This window comes from Triturus cristatus, chromosome 11 (genome assembly GCF_964204655.1).
Source record: "Triturus cristatus chromosome 11, aTriCri1.1, whole genome shotgun sequence".
NCBI classification, from domain to species: domain Eukaryota; kingdom Metazoa; phylum Chordata; class Amphibia; order Caudata; family Salamandridae; genus Triturus; species Triturus cristatus.
The window spans coordinates 839,520,091-839,539,651 of record NC_140594.1 but is presented as its reverse complement, the minus strand read 5'-3'; the positions used below and the strand labels follow the sequence as shown (position 1 = coordinate 839,539,651).

Below are 19,561 nucleotides of genomic sequence, written 5' to 3'. Positions count from 1 at the left end.
AAATTAAAGTCCTTCTTTGACCAGCAGCATGTACTGGATAATCTACAAGACCTGAGAGTGTCAAACAGTATAAGGAAATTATTATGCAGTTTGTGTGAGCTACAACTGACTGCCTGGTCGAGAGTGTTAATGTGCACACAGGGAATTACAGAACCATCATCTGTAGGGGCGATGTCCAGGCACCTAGTACCTAATAGGGAGGAGGTGTCTTGCAGACTCCTGGGGCCTAGTTTCAATTTCTCCAGAATAGCCAATAGCCAAGTGTGGGAAACTGGTTTCATGTTGCATTACCCCAAATCCCCCCCCCCCCTTTTGCCTGGTTTTTGAAGCAACTTTGACTGAGGTGTACTGGGTTCCTGCTAACCACGTTCCTAGTACCAGAATCCTATCCCTAAAACTGTACCACAATTGGAACAACTTCACTAACCCCTATAAGTCCTTAGTAAAGGATACCCCTGTTTCCTGGGGCATTGAGTCTGAAGAGGGTCCACTAAGGCTGCAGTACAACTTGTGCCAGGCTAGGGACCCCTCACCAGGACCATGCAAACAGCCATTTTAGGCTGCTTATCTTGATGCAACGAAAACTGAAGAGTTGACATGGCACACATCCCAGTGTGCCATGCCAACAGACACTGCATGATGTATGGGCAAGTCACTCCTAATGAAAGCCTTACAGCCCTAAGGCAAGGTGCACTATGTCCGATGTGTGGACATATCTGAATTAGCAGATATGACCCTACAATATCTAAGTCCATTGTTGGATATTGTATGTGCACAGGGAAATCATAGATAGTACATGGGCTGAACACCTGTCAATACGAGTTTCCCAGCAACAAAATGGCTTCAATGTACCCAGGGATGTTTGGTACCAAGACTCTCTTGGCATTAGTGTGGATTTACCACAATTATGCCAGTGTTGGATTTATTAATAAATGCACACAGGGTGCACCTTAGAGAGGCCCCTGAAATCTACCAAGCACTGGTGTGGTCTCTAAATAGTCTTAGCCAACCTGCCATCACCCCACATGTTTCTGACATCATGGGGTGGGAGCCTTTGCTCTCAGAGTCCAGGAACAATGCCTGCTCTGTGTTGAGGTACTTCACACATCCTCCTGGCCGGAATAGCATTCCAAAGCAGGAAGCTTCAAAGGCAATGCCGCCTTTGAAATGCAACTCCGGCATCTCCAGATAGTGAAGGATGCCAACCCCACTGTCCTACTCCACATTTGGCGGTAGGACAGGTGGGAAAATTTGTTAGATTAGGAGGTGGGCCTACATTCAGCCTGCACCACCCCTAAGGTGGGGCAGGTGATGTGGACCCCACTTTTAAGTTTCCTCCATTTTGTTTGAGAAGGAAGTAGCCAATTTGGGTCAGGGTTGTGCCCGTTCCCCAAAGGAAGTGGTGACGTAGAGGGTGTCACCCTATGACACCTATGTGGGCTGCCTACCTTTAGGGTGACACCCTAAAGGTAGGCAGCCCATTGACTACTACCTGTCTCCTCCTGTAACACCCCTAAAGTTAGTAATTAGCTGGCACCCCTGGGCCCTGAACTTTAGATTTGACAGATATAAAGAAGACATTGACAAAAAAGAGCTGCTGACCTGAGAACCGAAGATCTGCTGTGGAATTTTGCCACAAAACTCTTCCTGCTGCTACCAGGACTCAACCATTATTGTGTGCTGTCTCGTCCTACAACTATGAGACTTCCAAGAACCCTGGAGTACCTAGAGCCCTTCGCCAATCACCTGAGAACTTCCTTGGGGTAGACAAACTACTCCCTTGCAGTCCACAGGCACCGAATCCGCAGAGTCCGGTTTCCGACTTGCTGCTCCCCGGTGACTCCGACACAGCATTCAAGCAAGAATAGGTACATCAGCTCCGGAGGGGCAGATCTGTTTCTCCACTGAATGTGAAGACACCATACCTACCGGACCCGTACCGTACCAATACCTGGGGTAGTGGACCAATCTGGCCAATTTGGAATCCAACTGCCCAGGAAGCAAAAATCTCATTGAGGGACATTGAGACCACTGAGACCCACTTTGTGATTGGCCAGCTGTCCCAAATCATCCCTGCAACCTGCTTGCCCCTGACCATGAAGACATATTGACGCATGCCGCCTGGCGGACCTATCTGCTCTGCACCCATTCCGCCCAGCCTTGGTATGGATGAACCAGCTGTGCTCCTGTGGTCCTGAGGCCCTTGTGGTTTGCTCCCTCGAGTGGGGCCCCTCGGGCTTACCTTTAAGTCCCCTTGTGAAGCGTGTTTTCTGGTGATCCCCTTCTCCGTACCATATCCGGGATGCGGCTGACAATCTGCTGGTGGAACATTGGACCAGGCCTTGCTACTTACCTAAATCCAAAAGGTGAACCAGGAGATCCAACTGTATGATTTTATATGCTTTTTCCTAATTTCTCTGAAATTTCAATCAATAGATTTCAAATGCTATACCAAACAGTAAGATCTTAATGTGTTTTCAAAACTCCAGGAGTAAGGATGTCATCTTCAGTTTCACCAGAAGGGAATGCCACATTTTGGCTGCAGGCACTGACAAAGATTGACTTTTTTGATGTTGTCTCTTAAATGTACTAACACAGAGCAAATTTGATGAAGATGATCTCAGTGTTCTCGTGGGGATATACCTTCTTAAAAGACTGCAAACAAATCCCCGACAGTTATACTGTAATGCCCTAATACATGAGGATACCACCACACTAATCTGAGGTACTAGTAAAGAAAGCTGAAAATCAAATACGACCCAAGACCCTTGACTTTTCCTGAAGCAATGGGGCTTTTATAATTTCCAGAGGCCAATAAACACTAAGCCACATATCACTACGGTCTATAATAACCAAGAACTCTGTCTTTTCTGTATTAGCCTACAGTTTATTACTTCCCATCGAGTTCCAGATTAAACATGGAGTCTGTTGAGATTTCAATTGTACGCCAGGTTGATTATCTAAACGCACTATCAACTGTGAGCCATGTGCGTACATATATGCCTTGATCCCTCTCTTTTCCAGTAACCCAACCAAGGATCACATACACATTAAAATAATGAGGAGCGAGGGAGGATCCCTGAGGAACCCTTCTGGCTAAAGGTGAATGTTTTCCAGAGCAAGGACTCAGCGTAACAGCCTGGGTATGGTTAGTCAAGAATGATCTAAACAAAGTTAGTGCTATGTGTTATATTGCTATGGCGATAAGGCAGTAGATCTAAATATTATGATCGACCATACTGATATGGTCCATACCCAAATCTGCTTCTCAAGTCAACTAATATGGACAGTGGAAGTGACTCACTGCTCTGGGCAAGTCTAAAACCCACCTGCAACATAGAAAGGCAGTTGTTGTTTGTTAGATGATTTCTCAACAACTCAGCCACATGCTTTTCCAAAACCTTGGAAGCAAATGGGAGGAGGGAGATAGGGTGAAAAATTGTTGAAAATTCAGGGTCAGCACCTATCATCTTCAAGAGAGGAGTAATTATTCCAGTTTTGAAAAAGCTTCGAACTTCACCTCTATCGGAACTGTAAGTACCAATTCCCATGAAAATTACTAATTTCTCATGGGACATATAATACCCACTAACTCTGCCCCCGCGTGGGGTTACTGTCACCCTGGCATCAATAACTTCAGCAGGTGAACTTAGGGGTTGCCGGCACTAATAACCTATTAATGAGGCCCCATGGATTTAAACTTCAAGGAAGATATAAGTGAACATTGTTTCTCTGCCTTAAATGTTATGTTTTTCAGACCAGAATCCTATGTATCAGAGAGTTCCCAACCACCTGTCATCAGAAGTGAAGACGTGGATACCCACTAGGGCCATTAAGGCTCATAATTGGGTAAGTTTCCAATGCCACATGTTCTGTGAGTAGAAATAAAAAAAATCAGACAACTCTCAGAGGTACATTCAAAGACTAAGGTCTAATGGCTTGTGAAATTTACATGGTGTGCTTTGATGAACTGTGTAGTGTTACTATAAATTATAGTGTTACTATCAGAGGTGTATTGGTATTGTTAGTTAGCACTTATATATGTATATATGTTTAAGATACATAAAGGTTACATATATATTTATAGGAACCTACAGTGTAGGTTGATATTTTGTTTGGCATGCAGCATGGTTCTGAAACAATATAGCGAGGAGAGGATCTTGGACAAGGGAACAAGGGGCAAAGGACATATTGTTCCAAAATTGAATGGTTCTAGGGCAGGTTCAAGGCACACAGTGGAGAGTAAATGTGTGAAGATCACACTGAGTTACCCTGTTGTGCTTCTTATGTCTAGGGCAGGTTCAAGGCACACAGTGGAGAGTAAATGTGTGAAGATCACACTGAGTTACCCTGTTGTGCTTCTTATGTCACAGTTGTCCCTGATATATTTAGTATGCAATTGGAAATATGTGACTCCTCCCATCCTCTTTTCCCCGATTACCTCACAGATGTCCTTGAGGTGCTTGATGTAGTCCTTCTCTGTGTTGATGATCTCATTGATGACATTAGTTCTCATCTGGTCCTTGTTGCTTTGACCTGCCCAGTGGCGCCGGGGTGCACTGCTTGCATCCTCGCCTTCACCATCATCTGCTTTACTCATAAAGTCCTCCCCTGGCTCATCCTGGTTCACCCGCAGCTGAGGACCAAATGGACACAAGAGAGGTAGTTAATGTGAAAGTGGGTTACAGCTAAAAATCCTCCAGCTCCCAACACAGGGCAAGTGGGGCTGGAAACCTATGGCATGGCATTTCTATCTGCAGTATGGTGGAGAAACAGAAACCTTCTCTGTCCTGAGACAGTAGTAATTTGAAATATAAGAGCAGGGATGGAGCAGGGGAGGCTCAGCTATCTTGTGTCCAAGATCTCCTCTCTGGGGCAGGAAAACTGATTTTCTGGGGCAGAGGACAAAAAAGTAAATGTTGGCATCAAATTCTGAGAGGAGTGAATGGTTACAGCAGGAGTTCTGCATGGGCGAAGTGGCATAATCAGCCAGAGGAAGTGTGGGTGACCCAAAATGAGAAAGCAGGGTTACCTCTGGAGCTTAGGGAAGGTGACCAAATCGGGAAAGTAAACCAGGATGGCAGATCAATCCAGGATGGAGTAGTGGGGTGATCCAGGATAGGGACCAGGGATATCAAGGATGGAGGAGCAGTATCAGCCAGAACAGAGAGGTGGGTAAGCCATGGAGGAAATACGTGATATAAAAAAGATAGAGTGTGATCTAGGGCGGGGGAATGGGTGATTTAAGACATGAAGAAGTTTGGATATGTTGTAACCAAATATGGGGGAAACAGATCAGTGTGGCGAAGTGGGGTTATCCACAGGGGTACCTTGCAATCTGGAGTGCCTGTATTGGGCAATTCATTGGGGAACAGAGTAATATAGCACTGGGGGAGGATTGATTCAAAACGGATCAATATGATCCAGAATGGAGGAGTGAGGTTAATCAAGGGTACATGCCATACGCTATACCTCAGGATCTCTGGAAAAGCAGTACTTAGGAAAGGGAAAAACATAACCCATCCTAGAATTCTACAGATTGTCAACTTTTGAAAAGTGTGAGGTGCTTCGGATTATGTTACTGCCCCAGAGATATAAAAGGGAGTCTCCTTTCTAGTAGGAGAATACTACTGCAACAATAGGAACCGCTAAGGGGTTTAAGTGAGCCTGGCAGCCTTTGTGTGTCTAGATCTAAAGAACCAGCAGGGTGGATGACGGCAGGAGGGGGCAGGCATCGGGCCAATGGGGCCACCCTCACTGTTCCTTCCCCTAGGGCTCAATGTCAGTAGGTCCTTCCTGGGTATCAGTCTTTTTGCAATCCCCAAGCAGTACTCCACATGGTTAGAATGGCACCAAGGAAAGGGCAATGTTGGTCAGTCCTACATTGGGTCTACTTGTGCATCACTAGAAGTGGTTTAGCTTCTGCAAGGGCAGTGTCTTGGTATACTTGGTGATCACACCAGGGGTCGACTTGAACTTGGGTTAGCAATGGCAGATGACTGATCTATAAACTCAGCCCTTTGAGAACACATGGATAGGTCCAAATTTCAGATTCTGTCGTTTAGGTGGCTATAGGCCATTGTTGATACATTTTCTTAATAGGTACTTTTTAGGTCTTCTGCACAAGATTTAAGTATCTGATGAAGAATCCTTTTGTGTATGGTATTATTTTTATTATTTATGTTTTTATTACTATTGCCAGTGGTAGTAGTATAAATATGATCCAATTATCATTAGTAATGATGATAATAATAATGTTAAAAAAAGGGTTTCAAACATTTATCACAAGGGTCAAATGAGAATTTAGGGAATGTGGCCCTTTGGCTTGATGAACAAGATATAATGGTCTGTAAATGAAGGTGTCACCTAAGAAATCTCAAAATGTTTTACAGCCGAATATTAAAAGCAGAGACAAGTCTCACCAGATGTGTAAATGTGCATTGATGTCCTATGCCACAGAAATGGAACGCATTCCACAACATAGCATCTGGCTCTTCAAAAGCTATAAACAACTATATCACAATGATCCTGAGACACAAGCATTGTTACATTAGTAGATCTGAATGTCCAACCATGGCAATAGCTAGTACGTTTTGTAAATCATTCTGGAAGGTGATGTGCAACAGGTGGGAGTGGCCCTACAGGTGATGAACATATCAGGGTACGTGAGTTGTTAGGAGGGATTTTGATTTTATATTGGAAGCAGCTATGGGGAAATGGGCTCCCTATTGAGGGACGCGTTGGTAGGGGATTACGTAAGACTTAGCTCTCATAGATGCATGAAGGGTTAAAGAAAACACAGGCCAATGGTTTTCTGATAGTTCAGGAATGCATAGAGCCTTCTCCCGAACAGATTGGATTCTTTCCAACCCAGAGTTAGCAAAGGATAGCTTGCAGGAGCCAAGGGATTTGGAAAGGATGATTTCTGACTAATTTGCACTAGTCATGATAATTTATGAGAAGGCAGTTGAATGCCGTACACCTTCTGGACTCCAAGATTTTTAAATACCCAGAAACAATGACACAGTACTGGGAGATAAACACATGGGGCCCGATTCACAAAGGTAAACAGGGACGAAAGTCTAACTTTATGACTTTCGGTATTCACAAAGGGCATTACCGACTCATAAAGTAGGACTTTTGTCTCAGTTAAACTTAAGTTTTGGTCTTAAGTGTTACTGAGACCAGGAGTTTTGCTCTCAGTTACACTTAAGACCAAAACGTACGTTTAACTTTACAACTTGTAAATGCCCCTTATGAATACCAAAAGTTGTAAAGTTGGACTTTCGTCTCAGTTTACCTTTGTGAATCGGGCGCCTCCTTTGGGACAGTAATGATGCACTGTAGCATTTATAGACAAAGCAAACAGTTCTCAGGTAAGGCGAGATGTTCTTCAGTTCTGAAGTTAAGGCAAGGGATTAAATATTAAAGAAATTCTAAGAACTTTCCAGTACCATCAAATCGGTTATTACGAAAATGAATGATGGCTATTTCTTACCAGGGTATCAAACCAGGTATTAAACTCAGATACCCCTGACATTTGAACAGTATGACAAAAAGAAAGACTTATGAATTCGGGAACAAGGCAGAAAAGCTCATGTCCTTGTTAGTCAAAATGGAGGTCGAAATGATCATATCATTCATATCTGGATGACGAGGGAGATATTTAGAGAGATGAGAACACTATTTTTCGGGCTTTGTGAAGTCTACAAGACTTACCAAGGACATGCTAATTATGCGTATTAGGGCTGAACACAGAGACTTCCTGGAAGCAGACATTGACCCAGAGGAATGAGGAATTTGACAAGGGACAGGGAAGAAAAAAAATACAAGGTGCAATGGCTTTGCAGAGATTTGAATACGATTGAAAGGGAAATTGATCAGAAACTTTCTGAAGATATTCAAAGAGTTCAAGTCACCAAAGTAGCTTCTGCTCCGTAGAATTGAGACATAATTATGAATATTCCCAAATAAGATTAAGCTCATACTTTCCATTTTCTTATATAAAGATAGGGGAATATGTATAAGAAAATGCCAGAGCGCGGTGTTACGCCAAATTTTACAATGCCCTGCTCCAACATTTTCAAAAAGCAGGGATGCACTCTATTTACAAAAATACGGTGCACCTCTGTGTTTCCCCTAGCCCTTGTCCTAAAAAAGCTGCCTAGCAACAGCGCAGGCACCCTTGCGCCATGTTGCAAAGGTGCCTGTGTTGCAGGGGCGATTGTTTATGTGCAGGAAGAGACACCTTCCTGCACATAAACAATCAGTAATGGTGATTTGCTTTCTCTATGTGTGCTGCAGAATGCAGCACACATGGAAAGCGCAAAATACAAGGAGAAATTAATAATTTCTCCTCGTATCACCATTCTAAGACCAGGTATTACCTGGCCTTAGTTTTTGGCTCTGCTCCAGTCTTGTAAATCTGGAGCAGCATCAAAACGCAATGGGTGTTGCGGTGGAACGCCCACAGCAACACCCATTGCTCGCCCCTTTGCTGAAGCAGACTGTGGCGGTAAGGGGCATATTTACAAGGTGGCGTTAAGCTACGTTAAGTGCTCAGCCCACTCTCTCTGTCACCCCTACAGGCACTCGTCAGCATTCCATGCCATCACACTCTGGCTGAGCAGCAGGGAACAGAGAATCAATGGAGAGGATGTATTACAACTAAGAGCAGATTATATTTAACACATTACAGATGTGAATGATTTTTCTTTATTTTGCCATACATGCAATTCCCAAACCTGCCACTCGAGGACAGCAAAGGGCTACAAACTAATCCCAAACCTCTCGGGGCGGTAGTATTAGGTACACACCCATAGAGCGAGATTTCCCAGATATACTAGTAACACAGCCATATCCTCTGAGTGTTTGTTTTTAAATGGAAACTATTGAGATCCTCCACCAAACTTCCATATTGCCTATACATTTTCATTCACTTTTCCTGGAAACAATCCCACATCTGGCTTTTAAAAATTATTGTATGTCTGAGAGAAGGATGATGCCACAAGTTCCCACTTCCCTGTGTTTTTTGGGATTTCCCATGATTAATCATCATGTTGCTCCTCAGTTAGTGCGAGGTACTTCTCCCAGGCTGAGCATGTGGCCTGTTGTAACAGAAATGCCCCTCAAGTATCAGTGCTCTGTGGAAAGTGAACCTTTACTGCTCCCTTTCTTTCAAATCCACATTTAAATCTTCTTGTAAAATCCCCATTTCTAAGGGGACCCTCATGGTCCAACTCGGAATCGCCCAGATTGTCTCCACCACTGGAGTTACCGATACCGAAGAATCGATAACTCTGGGGGTTGGGGGGGGGAGACGAGGAAATACCGAACATTTTGCAGGTCCTTCATAATGAGGACCTGTGTGGCAGATTATTGCTCTTTTGGTGCAAAAAATAACAGGAGCCAAAACCATTGTCTGTTTGGGGGGGGGGGGGGGCGGCTTGAGGATGTGCCTGAACTGTGGGAAGCTCAATTGTTTCTAGGTCCTGGGATGTGAGTTTGTACAGGGTTCCCTACCCTGGTGTGGAATACCTAATGAAAGAGTGCCCCACTATGTAGGGTTTAACGCTAGAAGGATAACAATCTGTGACAAAATAAAGGTCTTAAAGCGAACTGACTTACACCAACCATATTGGAAAAGAACTGATAACTGGGCTTTATATAGCTCTAGATCAAGCTCCTGGGATGAGCTCCCTTGAAGTTGTCGCACAAAGCCCAGCTGACCTATTCACACTTCACTCAGCCCACGAGGCCTGGGTACCGACAAACCAACAGTATTCCAGTAGTCCTGAGCCCCTTGCAGCCCGATCCCTCGCTTGGGGTCTCCTGGATTTACATGTAAGTCCTCCTGTGCAGCCTGTTTTTAGGTGGCTCCCTTCATAGCACACCATCTACCAATGTATTTATTTATTTTAATTTATTTCTATTTTATGCATTTTTATATAGCGTGAACTTTAAACGAAGGTATCAGAGCGCTTTACAATAGAACCAGTTACATAACATAAGGACTTCAGAGTACGAGTTACATAAAAGATACAAACAAATAAACTCTAAATTCACATAAGAAAGGTAGTAAGTATGTTGGACTTGGCCCTTTCTGCAGGGTCATCCCTGAACTTTTTGCCTTCCTCCTGTATTTTGTCTGACCTGTATTTGTTGGTTTTATGACTCTGGGCACTTTACCACTGCTGATCAGTGCTAAAGTGCATACGCTCTCCCTATTGTAAATTGATGTGTGGATTAGTGATTCCATGATTGGCTGGTTTGGCTTACCTGTCAGACCCTAGTAGAGTGCACCAGGAGTGCCCAGGTCTGGTAATCCAAATGCTGCTGGTGGGCTTGCAGCACTGGTTGCGACACCCACAGAAGCAGCCTGTAAAAGTGTGTCTAAGGCCTGCCATTGCAGAGCCTGTGTGCAGCCTGGTACTGCCATGCACCCACTTGCCAGTCCCTAAACGTTCCCTTTTCTTCATATCAGACACCCCTATGGTAGGCCCAAGGGCCCAAGGGCAGGGTGCATTGTAAGTATAAGGTAGAACATGCCCTGGTGAGTGTGGCATGTCCTAATAGTGAATTACAGCCATTTTCGTGTTTCACTATTGCAAGGCTACCTGTTCCCCATAGGCCAGAATGGGCAGTTTGATTATTAAATCTTATAATCCTAACTGACTCAGGGAACATGGTAGAAATTCGAGTATAGTATGCCTGAACTCAGAATGATAAAATACATCTTTTAGTGAAGTTGGTTTTAACATTCCGTGTTTGAAAATACCACTTTTAGAAAGTAGGTATTTTCTTGTCTAACCATCCAAACCTGCCTCTGCTAGGTTGTGTATTCCTTGTCTGGAGTTTGAGTGACAGTGGCTGGGGGATTCCAGGAGACAGGGTGAGTCAGCACAAGGCTGAATAGAGAGATCTGCATCTAGATGGGTGGGAGGAGGTGCACCTGGGACCTGAATAGGGCTGTGCCTTCCCTCCACAATGCTGGCTCCACCTTCTGTGGTGCATCTGATGTCTCTGCCCTGCACTCCGAAAGGAAAGAAGGAGTCTTGTCAACAAAGTGCTCCAGGACTGACCAGAACTGTTTTGGACTAGGCAAAGGCCTCTCTGCCTTCAGAGAACAAAGAGAAACTGGGTATAAATATTGGGACCCAAACCCAAGAACTTTAGATCACTTTGGGAAACAAGAAGAAACCTTTGCTGAGGAGAGGAACCAGAGAGACTGAGGAGAGACTATTCCTAAGCTGAAGTGCTGCTTGGGGGATTGGCCTGAAGTGGTTGCCTGACTGCCAAAGAAAGGAGAAAGGAACTTTGTATGTACTCTATTCAACTTGTGAAGGATCTCCAAGGGTTTGAGAAAAGAGCTTGCCTCCTGCTGAAGTCTCAGGGATAACAGACTTCAACCACCAGTTCCCCAGAGTTCTTTGTAAGTGCCTGCAGCTGTATTGGGGCCATCTGAGGGACTGCGTGTCGCAAGGAGCTGGAAGTGCGACTCATGAAGAAGAAGCATGTCGCCAACTCAGCCGCTGCCGTCGCATCACTTAACAAGGGTTTCGCCGCTTTAGCTGTCGCATCGCATCGCAAGAATCGTCTCGCAACATCGAAGAAGCGTGCTGCCGCTGCAGCCACTGTCGTCGCATCACTGAACAAGGGTGTCGCTGATGCAGCTGTCGCATCGAGCTGAAGCGTCTCGCATCACCGGAGAAGCGTACCGCCGCAACCACTGTCGTCGCATCACTGAACAAGGGTGTCGCCACTGCAGCTGTCGCATTGAGCCGAAGTATCTCGCATCATCGAAGAAGAGTGTCGCCGCCATAGCCGCTGTCATCACATCACTGAACAAGGGTGTCACCACTGCAGCTGTCGCATCGAGTCGAGACGTCTTGCATCATCGGAGAAGCATGTCGCAGGGCCTGTCGCGACTCAGAAGAATCGTTGAGTCGCCACACAGCCATCGGGCGTGCACACATTGTGTCGCATCAAGAAGAAGACGCCATCTTTGTTTCATTGCACCGGATCTTCATCGCATCACGGCATTGCGGGCCGCATCGCCACGGAAGCGCAGTACGAAACCGACGCTTCACCGTTCCTGCGTGTAAGAAACCGACGCATCACCTTCCCTGCAACACTTTCGTTGTGTAGTGTTACGCATCCAAAGGTACATTGACTCTAAGTGTCGCATTTTAACATCTAAAGAGAACTAAGCTAATTCTACCATTTTAAGTACAGTATTGTGGATTGTTGTCGTTTGTGGTCTTGTGTTAAAATCTATATAATGAATACTTATTTTTCATATAAAACTTGTGTGGTGTCCATCTGTAGTGTTGTCACTTGATTACTGTATGTGTTCACAAATGCTTTACACACTGGCTCTGAGATAAGCCTGTCTGCTCGTGCCAAGCTACCAAGGGGGTGAGCAGGGGTTATTTTAGGAGTGTACCCACTTACCCTGACTAGACGCAAGGGTCCCTATTTGTCAAAGGTACCTACCTCTGCCAACCAGAGACCCCCAAATCTAACAAAGTTCATATGACTATTGCAGATACTAGTGGTTAGAGTTACATATACAGAAGTTGCAAATTCACTCAATATTGCATTTTAAAAAGAGTTGAAGTGATTAGGGTTGTACAAACATATATTACATATTTATACAGCATTATCTTCTCACCATTGCTGGGGTTCTTGCTTTCAGCCCGGCCGTCAGAGTGCTGTTGCACTCACTGGCAGTGATTTTTGGCCTGGAGGGACCTCCGTGCTGGTGATGGCCAGATGTCCTCCACGCTTGTTGTCCCGGTTGCCTCAACACTCCTGGGAACTTGAGAAAGGTTTACGGCACAGGGGCGTGTTCAGCGCTGCGGGAGGTTGGTAGCAGAGGAGTGCAGGGGTGGGGACATCATGGCAGGCTCATTCTCTTTAACATGGCTGCCCCGCTCTCAACCAGACCCCACCCTGGGAGATCACCGATGTGCAGGAAAGCGGAGAGGCAGCATCAGGGCGTCCCCGAAGCATGGTCCCGGACTGCAATCCCATCCTCTACATACATCCAGTGGTCGTCCAACGGATGTCGACTGTGGGCTGATTCCGACACATAATGGCTGACCAGCTCTCGCCTGCTGACAGGTCACAGGGGCGAAGGTGATTGGGGTAGGAAGCGCCTTCCCGGCTCATAAATGGCTGCCTTGCAAGTAGGAACAGGCGTTCTGGTGTGGAAGAGAAGCCGTCTGTCTGCAGGCACGTTTTCCAACACTCACCGGGATTTGTGCTGATGGCAAGCAGAGCCCGGAACCAGGGGATCTTCCCGGGCTCCCACCTCAACAATTCTCGCCTGCGCAGGGTCCTCTCCGCTGCGACCACCAGTCCGCAGTCTGCACTGCGTCGCGGCTCGCTGGCCAGGCAGTGGCAACCTGCTGGAGGGGGCTTCTCCGAGGACACAAGCCGCAAGGTGATCCCTAGTCCGGGAGCTCCTACGCGCTGGCCATCTTGATCAATTATCCTACATCATAAGTACGGCTCTTATACTAATATGAATCATTGCAGGCTTGACTTGTTCTTTTTCGCACCTGCAGCGTGCAGGGGCCTCCACACTGGAGATGGCAGATTAATAAATAACCCATTTGTCCCTCAGGTTCACCACAGGCGGCCTCTCCTGCCTTTGTCGGAGAGGTATCAAGACTGGCCACTTACGGGTAATAATCCTGAGGCAATGACCTTAGCACCATGCTCCCGTCCGAATCCAGGAAGCTCTCCACAATCTGCTGGTGAAACATTAGACCTCTGCCTTCTGCTACCCCAAACCCAGAAGGTGTACCCCTAGAATCTATTGTACGATTTTATAAAGAATTTTTAAATTTTCTCCTATAGGCTATCATTGTGCATAATTGTGCACAATAGTTGATGGCTGTCTGCCTGATTCCTCGCTGCAGGATTCTGAATGTAGGCTGCAGAAGCATGAAGGGGAACGGGAGACGCCTGTGGAGACCTGTGGGCCAGTGCTTAGTAAATCTGAAGGTTTTTGTTCATGGCCCCACTCTATAATCGTCACCATCATTTCTCATTTTGATTGCACTGCAAACTCTCAGGCAACTAAGTGACGTGTATCAGAGAGCAACCCTCCGGGCTAGCCTCTTAAATAGCTGTGTTCTGAGTGTATTCCTAAATAAAAGACGCTCCACCACATATTGGATTTGTTCTGACATCACGTGCCACAACACTGATGCTTGGTCTGGGATTGTACTGCTTCTTGCTGTAGCCCAGCAAAGTTTGAGGAATATACGTTGTTATCACGCATGCGATACATCACATGCCATTACATTGTGGTCGTTACAACGACTGTGTTGTTACATCGCAAACGATTACATCGCAAGTCGTTGCCATGACTTGCTGTAGGGGGCGTGCTGGACTTAGGAATAGTAAAATTTACTATTCCTACTCCAGTTTGTGCATCAGCAGGGAAGGTGTTGGAATGTAAATCCAACACCTTCTGCCCCTACAGCAAGTCGTGGTAACGACTTGCGATGTAACAACGTCTAACAACGTGTGACCGTGTTGTAATGGCATGCGAAGTATCACATGCGAACTAAAGGATGTCTGCCAAATTTGAGTTATCTCTTTGGGTAGCAGATAGAAAGTTTTTCAGATACTTAGGCACCTGAGCACTAATGGATTTCTGGGATAAATGTAAGACTTTAGATTGCATCTTCTTCCAATAAATGGCCCTCCAGGTCTGTGTAAGGTATTCTCTTGAGTCAGTATTGGCCACCATCCTTACTGTAGCATTTTGAGTCACATGCAGTTTGTCAAAATGCATTACAGTGGTCCAGTTTTGCCCCCATGAAGGCTCTACACAGGTCCCATCACCATTCTATATCTCATATCAGCACTATTAACTGGTAGCTTGTGGTGGCAGCAATGAGTTAACCTGGTTGTCCAGTAACATCAGTTGGTCAAAACTAACACTCAGCATCTAATCCACGTTTTGTACTTGCATTGTAATATCATCAGTTTAGAGGGATTTATATTTATTAAAAACTAAGTTCAGCAAACGCTCCTATACTAGCAAAAGGAGTTCACTCTTCTCTGTAGTTAGACTGAGACAGTCCTTTCAGAGGTAAATACTCCATTCCTGTGAGTCTTCTCTTCAGGGAAGTTGCCAGTGATGTTGGAAATGTATTAGGGTGAAATTGTTGTATGACAAACTGCCGTTGATGTCACTTGGGAAAGGGAACCTAACAACTGGCACAAAAAATGAGTCCCTCCCTTCCGCAGTGGATAACAGGTGACATGCCTTCTACTCTCAACTCACCTAAGACTGAGGCCATCATCGCAAGTCAGGCCCATATCCTGTTTCAGGCCCAAACTCAAGCTGAAATAAGATTACAGCCTGTGCAGCAATAGCACCACCAGTAGCTTTTTCCCTCCAATTTCTGTCCAGGTCCAATATGTAGTGCAAACTTGCCAGGCAGTTAGCACAGATGTGCTCTTTGCAAATGTCAGAATGGGGAATAAGATGGGTTGCTAGTGTCCTACACCTATTCCGCTATTGGTTAGCTATGAATGGGTCATCAATTGGGGATCCAGTAAATACCGAACCCAGTGTAATTGGTCTTTACCAGGTGCACAGTTTATTCCTGAAAGGTTGGACAGCTTATGGACCTTCTGAGTTCGGGGTCAAAGTTGGCAACACTCCTGCACACCCCTTGCCTGGCACCTTAGATATGACACTTGTCTTTCCAACTTGCACAAGGTTTTTCTTTTTCACGTTTCTCTGCACTTTCTACCCGCATGGCTTCCTAACACAGCTCCCACGGCTCATGTAACAGTCTTGCTGACCATGCTTCTAGTCCGACTGTAAGCTAAGATCTGCTTGTCTGTCCTGCTCCCAAACATCTTAGCTGTGAGGTTTTGGGGTAACTGCTCGTTATATCTGCACAAGAGCTTAATAAAGATCCTCTGATATATTCTGCTTCCCCATGGTTTCATCTTAGATATAACTCACCAACTACCTAGAGGGGTTTCGACAGGGGTGTGTCTTGGTCCCTGTTTTGTTTTTTATATATGTAAATGATTTGGATCTGTGGTTGTTGGAGAGGGGACGGACATGCCTATGGTTGAGACTGCATATTTACCTCTATGCAGGTGACGCAGTCCTTATTGCCAGAACACCCAATAGGCTGAAAAAGTTCACAGATGCCTTTGTAGATTTTATGGGTAGGCTTAATCTCGAAATAAAAGTCAGCAAAACTTTTTTATGAACTGTGGTTGCATAAAAATGAGTACCTGTTTTTTTTTTCCATTAAGGTTCATCGCACAGAGAGAGCACATAATTTTCTCTATCTGGGCGTGACTTTTGATGACGCTGGGACTTGAGAACCCTGCCTGCACATCAGAAAGCAACGGTTTTTGTAGTCAATTGGGTTTGAGTTTAATTTAGCATCTAATATTGGGAGCAGCTCTTGTGGAAAGTTTTAGTTGCAAATGCCTTCCTGTGATGTGTTATGGCCCCAGTATTTGGAGTTACAGGGACATTAATAGCCTCCAAATAGAGAGGAATTGTTTACTTCAGCGGTTGCTTGGGGTACTGCCTTGTACTTCGAATAATATTATTCACGAAGAGCTCGGTGGGGGCTATTTAACTGAGTTAGCTCAATTTTTACTGCGGTGCTTCATATGGACCAACCAGCATGCAGCATTTAATAGGCATATTATTCAGTACTGTCTGTCCTGTGAGTTTTGGGTTAAAGATTCCTTAGCTCTCTTATATTAAGTCTGGCCTTAAGTCCCTTTACAGGGGTGTGTTATTTAGTAGACCAGCAGAGATTGAGAGTTTGGATGAATTTTGGATAAAAGAGAACTTTTTGGAAAAAGAGTGAAGAGCGTAACTTACCTGTATTTCAAAAATTGGCTAGTAAGAAGTATGCAGGAATTGTGAAAACTTCAGGAATGGAGCGGTATCTAACCTTGGTTAGTAAGTCATGGGAGCATTCTATATTGTACCCAACAAAGAAAAGCTAGCACACTACCATACTTTCTTTGTCTATCTGCTTGAGATGTCCTTCACACGTCTGAGTGAAAAAAACACTTTTAGGTTTTCTGAAGAGACCCTTTACCCGCTAACCTAGGTGGTGGCTTACTTTATCATTGGGGTCCCACCTGAGATACCTAGCGCATCAAGAGTGTGCTATAACACCTGATTACAGAGGAGCAAGGTTTTTGTGGGGGTTCACAAGTGAAGAAAAGGTCAATTAAAATTGCTTCCAGGTTACCAGACAGTGAGGTATGTTTAATACTAGTAACCTGGGAATAATATTAAAAGTGGTGGTGGATGTGCCCTGAGAAGGCTGTGAACTCTTACATCCTCAGGTTCAGTCGATATGTTTCAGCCATAATGTCTAAAAGCCTAAAGCGTCAGTGTGTCTTTTTTCAGGACCAGTATCACGTGCATGCTAAGGCATGTGACAATATCATAGCTCGTAACTTATGGTTGCCTGTGTTTACTCCATTAGAGTCTCTGTGTATGAAATATAAAACATGATAAAGACATAATTTGTTATTTGGTAGTTTAAACATTCAGGGGAGCATGAGCATAGCACTCCCAGGGTGATTACGCCATGCATGAAGTTCCAAGTGTCATGGAACCTCCATGCCCCTGATAGAAATCGCAGTGGACTGTTAATTGTGCTCTGCATTTAAAACCATGCATATAAATACAGGTTGCAGGCAAGCTCCTGCATAGTGTCTCTGTACATGTTGTCTGTGCAGCACATTGTCAATTTGCATGCACTGCAAGGCTGATGGCAGCGCAATGTATCAAAAACATGCATCGCATAAGGTAATAAGGCTCATAGTGATTGGCTTAAAAGTGATAATGCACACAAAGTAGTGTGAAGAGAATGACACGAATATTATGCATCTTTCAAGAATCAAAATCACATACTTGTCAGTCAGTATTTCCAAACAACATGGAGTCTCTGAGGAGGTGAGCCCTGTAGTCACACACTGTTAGGGATCACATGTGATGTTACAATGCCCTTCCTCGCTGGTTTTATTTTTAGAAAAAATAAGTTGTTGTTCCGTGTCCAACTAAACACTGTTTAGTCCGTGTGGTGAGGTGCTTCTGGGTACGCGTCCCGTGCACAATGAAAAAAGCCTTCTTTCCGTCTCAGTACCCTTCTTTTTAAAATCGCTTTTAATTACCACGTTTGCATTCTTCATTCTGCTTTTTTTTATAGCCACAATCGCGTTGTGCTGCACATATGCTCAACCAGGGTTTTCCATGATGCTGCTGGGGGCCCAACTAGAATAAGCTCTCATACTCGTGACGCGTACCTGAAAGCGACGCTCCATGCCAACTAAACATTATTTAGTCAGACACAGCTGTGGGAAAAGCAGCGTATGGATCTCCATAGGTCAGAAAATATGTAACTCAAACGGTCAATCACCCTTGATGAAGTAAGTGCAGGCTGGGATGCTAACGTTCCAGCATCTTTTTCTAAAAAATAACCCAGTGAGAAAGGGTCTTGTAACATTACCTGTGATCTCAAATAGAGTGTGAGTACAGGGCTCATACCCTCGGAGCTGTCATGTTGTGAGGAAATACTGAGCAACAAGTATGTGATTTCGATTCTTGAAAAATGCATTATATACGTGCAATTCCCTTCACAACACTTTGTGTGCTTTAGCACTTTTAATCCAATCACTATGAGCCTTACTACCTTACACAATGCATGTTTTTCATACATGGCGCAGCCATCAGCATTCCAATGCATGCAAATTCACAATGCGCTACACAGACAACACACACAGCGACACTATGCAGAAACTTGCCTGCATCCTCTATTTATCTTAATGATTTTCAATGCAGAGCACAATTAGCAATTTCTTCACTTGAGAAACACCCAAAAAACGCTCCTCTGTAATTAGGCATTGTAGCACAACCGTGATGAGCTAGGTATATTGGGTGGAACCCCAATGATGAAGCATGCCACCAACTAGGTCAGAGGGTGAGGGGGTCTTTTAAGAAAATCTTTAAATGTTTTTTTCAGACGTGTGAAGGACATCTCAAGCAGACATACAAACAAAGTATGGTAGTGTGCTCGCTTTTCTTTGTTGAGTATATTTATGAGAGAAGGTGAGCGGGCTCTCTTCTCACTGTCTATTGTTGTTATCTTTCAGCGTTCTATATTGAATATATTGATCTTCTCCCTCAGCCACAAGATTCTGACCTGTCTCCTCTGGAAGATGACTGGGAAAAACACAGTTAGTTCTGAGCATCATCCTCTGCACCCAATAACTTAATGTGAAAACCTCTGGATTGCTGATGTGCATCGTACAATAATCTTCTGTCAGTTGAGAAAAATAATCGAATTACAAACTGTGTGCTTCATGTCCTGGGTGGCAAAGCTTCTGGAATGGCCTGTGCTAGGCTTCTACCTTAGAGATGGGGCAAACTCCTGGCTACAGAGAGAAAACAGCCTGTTCCCCAAACTGATGCTGATTGTTCCCATTTAGTGCTCTTTCATTCTTTGTCTACTTCCTATGCTCCTATCCCCTCTCCCCT

General features: G+C 44.8%; 1 protein-coding gene across 4 annotated transcripts in view; it reads right to left on the bottom strand.

The window, feature by feature from the left end:
* Positions 1–19,561, bottom strand: part of LOC146785506 (uncharacterized) — a 691,519-nt gene that overhangs the window by 110,853 nt on the left and 561,105 nt on the right. For all 4 annotated transcript variants that reach the window (XM_085634607.1, XM_085634608.1, XM_085634610.1 and 1 more), the window contains one exon: positions 4,442–4,636. In XM_085634607.1, the coding sequence (XP_085490733.1) occupies positions 4,442–4,636 (195 nt within the window). The remainder of the gene's footprint in view (positions 1–4,441; positions 4,637–19,561) is intronic.